The sequence below is a fragment of the Prionailurus viverrinus genome, chromosome D3 (assembly GCF_022837055.1).
Source record: "Prionailurus viverrinus isolate Anna chromosome D3, UM_Priviv_1.0, whole genome shotgun sequence".
Classification (NCBI taxonomy): Eukaryota; Metazoa; Chordata; class Mammalia; order Carnivora; family Felidae; genus Prionailurus; species Prionailurus viverrinus.
Window position 1 is genome coordinate 46903496 of NC_062572.1, and position 12179 is coordinate 46915674.

Sequence of the window (12179 nt, forward strand, 5' to 3'; positions counted from 1 at the left end):
TTCCAGAGCGGCTTCACCAGTTTGCATTCCCGCCAACAGTGCAAGAGGGTTCCCTTTTCTCCACAGGTACAGCTATTTTGGAAAATGGTATGGAGGTTCCTCAAAAAATTAAAAATAGAATTACCATATGATCCAATATTTCCACTACTGGGTATTTATTTACTTAAAAGAAATAAAAATACTAATTCTAAAAGATCTATGCACCCCTATGTTTATTATATTATTATTTACCATAGCCGATATGAAAGCAATCCAAGTATCCATAAATAATAGATAAAAAAGATGTGGTTATGTATGTACAGTAGAATATTATTCAGCCATAAAAAAGAACGAGATCTTGCCATTTGCAACAACATGGATGGACTTGGTATAATGCTAAGTGAAATAAGTCAGAGAAAGACAAATACCATATGATTTCTTATATGTAGAATTTAAGAAGTAAAACAAACAGAAGAGGCAAAACCAAAAGACTCTTAAACACAGAGATCAAACTGATGGTAGCCAGAGGGGAGGAGAGGGGTGGGGGATGAGTGAAATAGATGAAGGGGATTAAGAGTATGCTTATCTTATGAGCGCTGAGAAGTGTATAGAGTTGCGGAATCATATTGCACAGCTGAAACTAATGTAACAGTGTATGTTAATTATACTTAAGTTAAAAATTTTTTCTAAATAAAGAACAATACCCATTACCAATCATTCTGCATTCCTCCCCTTTTCCCCAATCCTAGGCAACCACTAATCTACCCTCTGTCTCTATAGATTTGCCTACTCTGGAGTTTTCATATAAATGGAATCATATAATATATGATCTTTTGTGACTTAATTTTACTTTCATTTTTTTCATTATTACAAATAATGCTGGTATGAGCATAGCTGTTGACTTACAGTTTTATGTAGATGTATCTTTTCATTTTTCTTGAGTTACATAGGAGAAGAATTGTTGGGCCATATGCTAACTCTGTTTAACCTTTTGAGGAACCATCTGCTTTCCAAAGTGGCTACTAGCACATGAGGTTCCCACTCTCCACATTCTCACCAATGCTTGTTATTATCCGTTTTTTTACTCTAGCCATCCTACTGCATGTGAAGTAGTATCTCATAGTGGTTATGATTTGCCTTTCCCTGCTGGCTAATGCTGTAGAACATCTTATCGTGTGCTTTTTGGTCATTTGTATATCTTCTTTGAAAGGATTGTCTGTTCAGATCCTTTGCTCATTTTCAATTGGAGTATTTTTCTTATTATTGAGTTGTAAGACTTCTTTATATTCTCTATGTCCTAGATAGTCTCTTTAGCAGATATATGATTTTCAAATCCTTTCTCCCACTTGTGGATCCCATAATGGTTTAAGAATTTTTAAAATCCATTTTTAATTCTATTTTTTTCTCCTTATTGAAGATGTATCCTTTGAAAATAACCAGTGGAGCATAGATCCAGGAGCAGACCTTTCTCAATATAAAATGGATATTACTGTAATAGATACAAAGGTAAGTTAGAAAATAAAACCAAAGCACATGTGGTTATTCTAGTAAGTTGTTAGTTACCTTCCTCTCCTAACTCACTCTGTGACCGTAACATAATCGATTACATACTGCTTAAAACCTGCATTTACTCATTCAGAAAACTAAGAAAAATGCTTTTTCTTCTAACTTTATGATGCTTTTGATAATAACTCTTTTGGCTTGTATTTAGGTTCTGTGTAGTTTAAGAAATTCTTTTTCACTTGGTAGCATATTCCTGAACTATTTCACTGCTGCTGCAGTATAAATTGTTCTTTGTGTACGCTGATGTTCGTTACTGTGAGGCAGGCTGGAGAGGAAGGGAGGAGAGGTTCAGGGAGTTCAGTGGAGCGTACCTCTCCCTTCCCTTGGCAGCAGGCTTTCTTTTCATAGGCTTGAGAGAAGATGCTTGTACGTTGAAGCTAAAATACTTCACAGGCATATATGTATAAATCTATGTATATTCCTAAAGGGTAAAAATAAATATAACTTAATGCTGAAGTATACACTTAAAATATGGTTAAAATGGTCAATTTCATGGTGTGTATATTATACCAAAATTTTAAAAACATAAATATAAGGCCATGCAGGATAATTGTTAAAATTTTTGAATTTTTAAATATTTAGGATGGCAGTCAGTCACGATTAGCAGGAGGAGAGACAGTGGACACGGACTGCACATTGGTTAGTGAAACGGTGCTTCTAAAAATGAAGAAGCAAGAACAAAAGGGAGAGAAAAGTCCAAGTAAGATTTGATTTTTTTTTTAATTTAATAAAAATGTGGAGGGAAGTTTATAGTCATACCATTACATTGATGACCACAAGTGACCTCTTCACCATAAACCAGGTTTTTTTCATCTTTTAATAATATTAGATTTTTCTTAGTAAAGCTCACTTTCAGTATTTCAAGGGAAAAAAATCTTTAGCCAAAACATTTTTTTTTCCAGAAAAAATTTAAATTGTTTCCAAGGTTCAGCAAACCATAGTCAGCTGCCTGTTTTATAAATAAAGATTTATTGGAACACAGCCTCAGTTATTTTGTTTATGTATTGCCTATGGCTGCTTGCATGGTACCATAGCAGAGTAGAGTAGTAGCTGCAGACCTTATTGGGCCCTCAGGCCTAAAATATTTCCTGTCTGACCCTTTAAGAAAAAATTTGCTGATCTCTGGTAATTAGATCTATTTTGTAAAAGGGAATCTTGAGAGTCCTGTTTCAGAAATATGAATTTCCAGAGTAATTTATAGGGTAAAAAGGGGAGAGTCTACTGAGAAGTATTTGTATAGATTTGCAAATTAGCAGTTAACTAAGAATAATGGTGTATATACTGAGCTACTCTGCCATATTTTGCTTCTGCAGAAAAGGGGATTTGGCCAAATTAGGGGTCTACAGCCTTTTGTAAGAACTTAAGTCTTCATCTAGAGCCTTGATTTTCCAAAAGAGGTGGGAACAATGGAAGGATTTTGGTTGGCACCACCTTAGCAACACTCCTAACTACAGATGTGTATGGCATGAGAGCAACTAGACCAGGAATAGTGTCACTTACACCCTTATGTATTAAGGGGTTAGGACCTGCCACAGGGGATGCAGTGCCAAAAGCAAGGACACTCTCCAGTGATCAGCTGTTAGAAACTGAGGACATTCAGACTATATGTACATTCCCTATCTTCTTCTGAATATTCTTTAGTCTACCTGCCCAGGGCTGAAGCCAGTCTTGTCTTTGCTTTTTTTTTTTTTGAAACACTTTATCTCTTGCTGCCCTAACTGCAGTAAGTAAGAAAAAATTGTAGTAGTCTGTGCCTTAATTCTTTGTTCTTTAGGAATGAGTAACTACATGACCAAATAGCTAGCTGCCTACATTGAGAGGACAGTACCTATAAACAGAAAAAAACCTTTAACAGTGATTCATTGTCCTTTTATAGTGAACGACACTAAGGTAACTTTCTTCTTCAGAAGGTACTTTGCTTTTAAGATTACTTTGTTCTGGTACCAGCTCCTAATATTATTGAAAAAAAAAGAAAAAAGGCAAAACTAAAACATGACTACTGTGGCTTCAAATGTATCGGGTCACTTCAAAGAATATGATAGTTTCCCAAATATGTTTGAAGCAAGAATCATGTGGAAGTAAGTTTAGAATTTGAACTAATGAGTGGAGATAGTTTTGGCTACATAGATATTGTGCATACTATTGCTATATAATAAATCACTCTGATAACTTAGGGATTAAAACACAACAGTCATATTCTTAGCTTTCGTAGTTTCTGTGGTCCAGGAAAATTAATGAGGATATAATCTATAATCTATGTTTTCAAGTATTTCAAGTCAGAAATCAGACCAACAGGTATGGTTCAGTTAGTAGAGCATGTGACTTTCACTCTTAGGGTTGTGAGTTCAAGCCCCATGTTGTGCATGGAGCCCTACTTAAAAAAAAAAAAGTCAGACCACCAACATAAACTAGAGGGGGTGCCTGGCTGGCTCAGTCGGTAGAGCATGTGACTTTTAATCTCAGGGTTGTGAGTTTCAGCCACACGATGGATGTGGAGATTACTTACCAAGATTTTTAAACGTTAAAAAAAAACCATAAAGTAGTGACTTAACATTGTGATTTACTAGCAGTATATACAGAATACTTGGGATACCTAGCACACTGCCTGGCACGTAGAAGTTGCATATTACTTACAAATTTGATCCTCAATGTAAAAAAAAAAATTGTTTACTCATTCAGTAAATACAGAGCTGCAGTTCTATAAAGGGAAGTGTTTCAGAAACTGGAAATAATGAATAAACAGAACAAAAGTACCTACTTCATGGAACATGCCTTCTAATTTAAGGGGAAACAATCAAATGTGGGGTATGATAGATGATAAGTTGTGGAGAAAGATAAAACAGGGTAAGGGTGCTGCAGCACCATGGATTAGGGAAGTTGTAGTTATTTTATAGAGAGTAATGTTGGCAGGCTTCTGCTCTATCATGTTTGTTGGCCAACTGGATCTATTTCTGTTTTTTAGTAAACTGCTGTTTTTCAAAATGTGATTATATAGTGAGAAATGTTGTTAGTACTCTGAAGATGAATTTAGCCCTTGGCATATCAAATAAGGAATTTGTTCCTTTTATTAATACTAAATTGCCAAGTGTTAATGGTGGCATAAAATTAAGCAGATGAGCAAGGTTGTATAGATTTGAATGTCCACTATTTATACATATCTTATTTATTAAGCTTCATATTTTTCATCATTCTGATGCATTTTCTATTCCTCACAGTTTTTTGATAGGACTTATTTTAGTGCAGTATGAATTATACATGGACTAATAGAAAAAAAAATTTTTTTTTTTTAACGTTTATTTATTTTTGAGACAGAGAGAGACAGAGCATGAACGGGGGAGGGTCAGAGAGAGGGAGACACAGAATCTGAAACAGGCTCCAGGCTCTGAGCTGTCAGCACAGAGCCCGACGCGGGGCTCGAACTCATGGACCGTGAGATCATGACCTGAGCCGAAGTCGGCCACTTAACCAACTGAGCCACCCAGGCGCCCCTAGAAAAAGTTTTTTAATGTTTGTAATGACAACAACAAAAAGCATTCTCTGCGTATGAGCAAAGGACATTTAAAGCCCTAACATAAAGTCTTTGTAAATACAGTAACTACCTAGGCTTGGGGATTTATTGTTGCCTCGTGTACATCGGAGACCAGTTTATCTTGTGGCAGTTACTATAAGTTTCATATTGGTCTACGTGGAAAGCAAAAAGCTTGCTTGTTGCCCTAAGCCAAAGCTCTTTTACATAGATGGAGAAAGAAAAATGAATGATAGCTTGGAAGATATGTTTGATCGGACAACACATGAAGAATATGAATCCTGTTTGGCAGATAGCTTTCCCCAGGCAGCGGCTGAAGAAGAGGAATTGTCGACTACCACAAAGAAACCAAACAGTAAGGCTATTTTCTTTCTAATTATGGCTTCTCAATTATACTAAGTTCAGTAAATTAAGTCACCAAGCTTGATGAGGTAGGTAGGTATATATGTATGTATGTATGAGGTATGTATTAACAATTAAAATTAACAATTAAATTAACAATTAAAATTTCATATTTCTTTTTTTTTAATGTTTATTTATTTTTTGAGAGAGAGAGAGAAAGAACACAAGCAGGGGAGGGGCAGAGAGAGAGGGAGACACAGAATCTGAAGCAGGCTCCAGGTTCTGAGCTGTTAACACAGAGCCCGATGTGGGGCTCAAACCACGAGATCATGACCTAAGCTGAAGTTGGATGTTTAACTGATTGAGCCATCCAGGTGGCCCTAAAATTTCCTATTTCTTGTATAAGTTTCTTTTAGATAGTTTTCTTTTGAGATAGTTGCAGACCAATAAAAGTGTTAGAAAAAATACTTCAGAGGATTCCCTGTACCTTTCATTCAGTTTCCCCTTATGTTAACATATGACCATAAAGTATTCATCAAAACTAAGAAATTGATTGAATACTATGAATTTCTTTATATAACTTATGCATAATGTTTGTAAAAGTTTTGAAAAGGTTCTTTATTAAGTAATAAGTTAATCATTGTAATAGAGTGGAAGGAGAAAGTTTTACAGAAAATTCAGACTAACTTTGTTTGAATGCTTTACCTTCCCAGACAAAATAATGTAGCTACATGTATCAGTGTCTTTTTAGAATTCTTTTTTTTTTTAATGTTTATTTATTTTTGAGAGAGAGAGAGAGAGACAGAGCATGAGTGGGGGAGGGGCAGAAAGAGAGAGAGAGAGAGAGAGAGGGGGAGAGAGGGGGAGGGAGAGAGGGAGGGAGGGAGAGGGAGGGAGACACAATCTGAAGCAGGCTCCAGGCTCTGAGCTGTCAGCACAGAGCCTGATGCGGGGCTCAAACTCACAGACCACGAGATCATGACCTGAGCCGAAGTCAGATGCTTAACTGACTGAGCCACCCAGGTGCCCCTTAAAACTCTTTTTATTAGGGATGCCTGGGTGGTTTAGTCGGTTGAGTATTTGATTCCTGAATTCAGCTCAGGTCATGATTTCAGGTCATGAGATAGAGCCCCGCGTTGGGCTCCATGCTAATAAGCATTGCCCCTGCTTAAGATTCTCTCTCCCTCTGCCCCTGCCCCATTCATGCTCTCGCTCTCTCTCTTAAAAAAAAAAAATTAAAGAAATTCTTTTCATCAGAAACAGTAGTTTATAATGTAGGATAGTAATCAAAAGAAGAATAAGTGAAACCCTTAAGCAGATAATCTGAATTGAAAGTTAAAATTCTTGCTAAATGTCTCATTTTCTTGTTGTTAGTAAAAAAGAACTTTTAGTCTAGTGCAAAGGTTATAAATGAGAACACCTTCTGCTATGTAGTCTGTCTTGATGATGTTTTCTTTGTGCTTCCATCAGTTTTAAAAAAATGCAGCCTAGGGGCGCCTGGGTGGCTCAGTCCCTTAAGCATCCCTTTGGCTCAGGTCATGATCTCATGGTTCATGTGAGTTTGAGCCCTGCATCAGGCTCTCTGCTGTCAGCTCAGAGCCCACTTCAGATCCTCTGTACAGGCACCACCACCAACCCCCGTCTCATTCACTCTCTCAAAAATAAGCAAACATTTTAGAAAAAAGAAGAAAAAAAGAAGCATTTCAAGCTCTGGCCTCTGGGGTTCGCAACCTTAAAAGGTCTTTCTTTCACAGATTGAAAGTTCATTTGTTTTACAAAACACAAAGTGACCACCACAGGATCACTTGAAATGAGAGGAATCAGAATCTTTGGATCACTGCAGAATGCCCCACAGGAAGGAAGCCCATAGCATCTCTGTATCATAAAGAATTCAGAGTTGACAAAACTCTATTTATTTTAAATGTAAATTGGATTGCATTATCTTCTCACTTTTAAAAACCTTCACTGAAAGGATATTTGGATGTCCAGTAAGCACATGTAAATGTCCTCAACATTATTGGACATGAGGGACTGCCACTGCACATCCACTGAAACGGTTTTAAAGTCTGATAATATCCAGCATTAGCAGAGGTGAAGAACAATTGGAACTCTCATACTTTGCTGGTGGGGATATAAAATTGTACTGTGGAAAAGAGTTCAGCAAGATTTTTTTTAACAGCTTTATTGAGGTTTGTCAGTTTCTTATAAAGTTATGTATACATTCGCCCTATGACCCAGCAATTCCACTGCCAGGTATATAGACAAGAAAAATGAAAACACATTCACAAAAGATTGTGTTCAGAAATGTTCATAGCAGTGCTATTTGTAGTAGCTCGAAACTGGAGACAACCCAGATGTCCATCAACAGATGATTATGAATTGTGGTAAACTCATATAATGGAATACTATCTGTCAACAAAAAGGAGGGTCCTAGACTCAACAATGAATTGCCCAAACCTGTTGAGCTAAAAAAGTCCAAAAGATGGACAATAATACATACTATGTAATTCCATTAATACAGAGTTCTAAAACAGTTATAACTAAGCTGTGGTGGTAGAAATCATCCCTCCATAGTGGGGGAGGAGAAACATCAGAGAACATTCTTGTGCTTGAGAAGCAAAGGAATAGGAGGAAACTTCCAGGGGGGATGGAAGTTCTATGTACGCCTTGATTTAGGTGGTAGTTGCACTGGGGTGTATGTTTGTCAGAATTAATCCTAGTATACTTAAAATCAGTGTGTTGCCTATAATAAAGTAGATTCTTTTCAAAAGTCTTCAGTGCCCTCTATTGTATTCACAACAAAATTCAAACTCCTTTTGGCCTCCAGGGCCCATCATGATCTGGTACTTGCCCACCTCTTCAATCTCATCTTTCCTAACACTTACCTTTCTTTGCTAAATCTCAACCACACTGGCCTTTTATTAGTTCTTATAATATCCCATACTTTTTCCCATCGCAAGACGTTTACCTAGAATATTCTCCACTCCTGCTTCTTGTGGCTGACTTCTTTTTATTCATCAGTTACTACTTTCCATGTCCTTCCTCAGGTAAGCCTTAACTGTCTACTTAATGTCTGTTTCCCTCACTGTGGTATAAACTCCATGAGGACAAGAGACCTGGTTTCTCTTGTTGGACATTGCATGTCCAGAACTTAGAACAGTGCTTGGTAAATTTGGACTATTTGAATAGACCATAGCAGTTGGCTGTTTGGGTCCAGACAACTTGGGATTCAGGTCCATGAACTTTAGTTCTTATCTCCAATTTTCTGATAAAATTCTTTAACCTCTGTCTCCTACTTAATCTACCTCAAAGACACATTATAAAAATCAGGACTTAGGGCATCTGATTGGCTCAGTTGGTGGAACATGCAGCTTTTGATCTCAGGGTCATGAGTTTGAGCCCCGTGTTGGGCAAAGAGCTTATTTAAAAAAAAAAAAAAAATCAGCAGCACTAATAAGTGAAACATATGAAAAGCTGCCTTGTTATTGTGTTTGGTACCAAATGAAAATGAGCATCAAAGTAGTTCTTTTGAAGTCTAAAATACTTTTATATACAATCTACACGTGTGTACAGGTACTTGTATATATAGTTTTTAAGTCTAAAATAGTTTTATAGGTGCGAGTTTTTATCTGTAGTAATTCTGAGGTAAACAAGATAGTCAGCACCTCATCATTATGCAGATGAAAAAGAAACAAAAAATTAGTTACAGAAATTTAAACAAATTGCCCAGAAGCCTAGAGAAGGAAATTCAATTAGAATGGAAGTTTTGATATAGGTTATTTTTGTTCCAAAAAAGCTATTTCTCAGTTCTGCATTCAGTTTGTGTTATAATTAAATGCTTGATTCTTTTCCTTTATGTGTGTTTGTTTACAGCTCATGGTGATAAGCAAGATAAAGTCAAACAGAAAGCATTTGTGGAGCCATATTTTAAAGATGATGAAAGGTAAGTTCGTCCTGATTAATACCAGCAATGTGACGGGAAGTACAACAGTACTATCTTGGTCAGTGTACCTCTGAACTGTTAAGTTCTTACTTTGGTTAAAATAGAGCACATTTTATTCATTTTATGGTCATAAAAAAGAAGGACTTAAGCATAAAAATGACAAATACTACAAATAAAGAAATTTATATCACTATTTTTTTGACAAATGGTAATAGTTATTTTCTTTTTTATAACAAATATTTTAATTCTTATTCTGTTTTATTGTGGACTTTATTTGAACTCCAGCAATTTGTTAAATTATATGACTATTATTTAGTATAGGACTTTAGGTGACAGGCCTTAGGTTGTGCTTGAAAATTATTTCATGGGGATTTTTAAACCATAAAAGAAAAACTAAGCATCTTGATTTTGAACCATAATGCTACTTTGTGACTTTCATTCAAAGATGGCAAATTCTGTAATTTTTAATCATGTACCATTCATTCTAGAAGTGAATTTAGGCATAATAATTCAATTCAAAAGAATTTTTATGCCTTTTTTTCTTCAAGTTATGATGTTGGCAGATTGAATCCCTCAATAAGCAAAGTATATTTAAAAAAAAATTTTTTTTTCAACGTTTTATTTATTTTTGGGACAGAGAGAGACAGAGCATGAACGGGGGAGGGGCAGAGAGAGAGGGAGACACAGAATCGGAAACAGGCTCCAGGCTCCGAGCCATCACCCCAGAGCCTGACGCGGGGCTCGAACTCACGGACCACGAGATCTTGACCTGGCTGAAGTCGGACGCTTAACCGACTGCGCCACCCAGGCGCCCCTGCAAAGTATATTTTATACTTTCATTTTTTAATGGTGTTTTTTAATGTTTATTTATTTATTTTGAGAGCAAGAGCAAGCACAAGCAGGGGAGGAGCAGAGAGAGAAGGAGAGAGAGAATCCCAGGCAGGATCTGTGCTGCCAGCACATAACCCAACATGGGGCTTGAACTCCTGAACCGTGAGACTATGACCGAGCCAAAATCAAGAGCTGGATGCTCAACCGACTGAGCCACCCAGGCACCCCATACTTTTTTTCTTAAGGTTTTTTTTTTGTGTGTGTGTGAGTAATCTCTATACCTAATATGGGTCTCGATCAAACTCATGACCCCAAGATCAAGAGTTGCATGCTCCTCTGACTGAGCCAGCCAGGCGCCCCTGTATTTTGATTTCTGTTGAGAATTTTAGAGATCTGACAGGCTAAGATAAGTTTTTATTGATACCTGTAAGACTCTAACAGATAAGAGCTGTCGTTTTATTGCTAAATGCTGAATTCTTTTCCTTTATTTACCAGTTCTCCAAAGAAATAGTACCCTAGCATCCCAAATATGACTAGGGAGTTTTTATTTGTGGTGTCATTATGAACTCATGGATTTAAATATTTCATGTGTTTCAGTCTCTTACACTTATTTATACTCAGATTGTATTGCCACATCTTGGCCCCAGTCTCTTTGAATGAGCACTACCCCAGTCTTTCCTAGCTTGCTTGCTTCTGGTATGATATATCGTGTTCTAGGCTCTCTTCCTAGAGAACCTTGGAATCTGCCATTTTTTCAGGAGCCCTGGTTTCTTTTAGTGAAAAACAAATTTAGTCTAACCACTAGTGTTGCTCATTGCTACAGTTAGTCATTGTTTGTAGATCTTTAGGTGGTGGACAGAATTAGGAATAAGGTTTTTGTTTCATTTTGTTTTTTTAAGATAACTATACTTTTTCACACCAATAGCTCCATTTCAGGTTCAGAACTACAGGATTTTTATGTAATCTCTTCTTACATCTGTATCTACTTTCCCTTTCCTGAAAATTTCACTTTTCAGTGCTACCAACATAATTTCTTCTTTAACTTTATTCTTTAATATTTAGAGCAGTCTCAGAATAATATAAATAATCATCTATAATATGATTTATGAAAATGGCTTAACATGTCTTTGTGGGTTTTTTTGTTCTTAAGCTGTATCGTGTTATCTGCCATCTTTTCATACAATATAAATTCTAAAAATGAAAAAAATATGTCTATTATAAATGTCCAGTCACCATATTTTAAAGCCATTTGGAATAATTATTTTTTGTGTAGGTATACCACCAACTCATTGTCTAGGTTTGTTTTATTTTGCTTTTGAATTTTTTAGGAAGTATTTTTCTTTTTATTTTTAATTCTTTTTTTAAGTTATGTAAACTGTGTACACAGTATCAGACAAGGTATATTCAGATAAGTCTAGCTTCTAACATTGTCCCCTTTACCTGTTAGCTCCCTATCCCATTTGTTAAAAATTATGGTTTTCAATCCATTTTAAAAAAGAAAAGTAAATATCTATACAGAAATATATTATCATTCTCTTTCCCCTTAGACAAATGGTAGCATGCTATATATACTTTTCTCTATTCTGCTTTTGCTTTTTTCATTTAAGTATGTATCCTAGAAATCACTCATAATAGCATATAGTGGGAGCACCTGGGTGGCTCAGTCGGTTAAGCGCCCAACTTCGGCTCAGGTCATGATCTCACGGTTCTTGAATTCAAGCCCCGCATCAGGCTCTGTGCTGACATCTCAGAACCTGGAGCCTGCTTTGGATTCTGTGTCTCCCTCCCTCTGCCCCTTCCCACTGACACTCTGTCTCTCAAAAATAAAACATTAAAATGAATAAATAAAAATAGCATATAGTGATATTCTTCATTTCTTTTTTTAGTTACTTTTTTTAGTATAATAGTACTTTATTGATGGTACCATAGTTGATTCCTTAGTAATGGGTATTTGGGGTGTTTACAGTTATGCTAACAGAATGCTGCATTGAATAA

The 12179-nt window shown here is 36.3% G+C and overlaps 1 protein-coding gene across 8 annotated transcripts in view; it reads left to right on the forward strand.

Moving 5' to 3' along the window:
* The window catches only part of RBBP8 (RB binding protein 8, endonuclease), a 112095-nt gene that overhangs the window by 92030 nt on the left and 7886 nt on the right, over nt 1-12179 (forward strand). For all 8 annotated transcript variants that reach the window (XM_047827420.1, XM_047827416.1, XM_047827418.1 and 5 more), the window contains 4 exons: nt 1397-1485; nt 2125-2242; nt 5280-5423; nt 9284-9353. In XM_047827420.1, coding sequence (XP_047683376.1) covers nt 1397-1485; nt 2125-2242; nt 5280-5423; nt 9284-9353 — 421 coding nt within the window. The remainder of the gene's footprint in view (nt 1-1396; nt 1486-2124; nt 2243-5279; nt 5424-9283; nt 9354-12179) is intronic.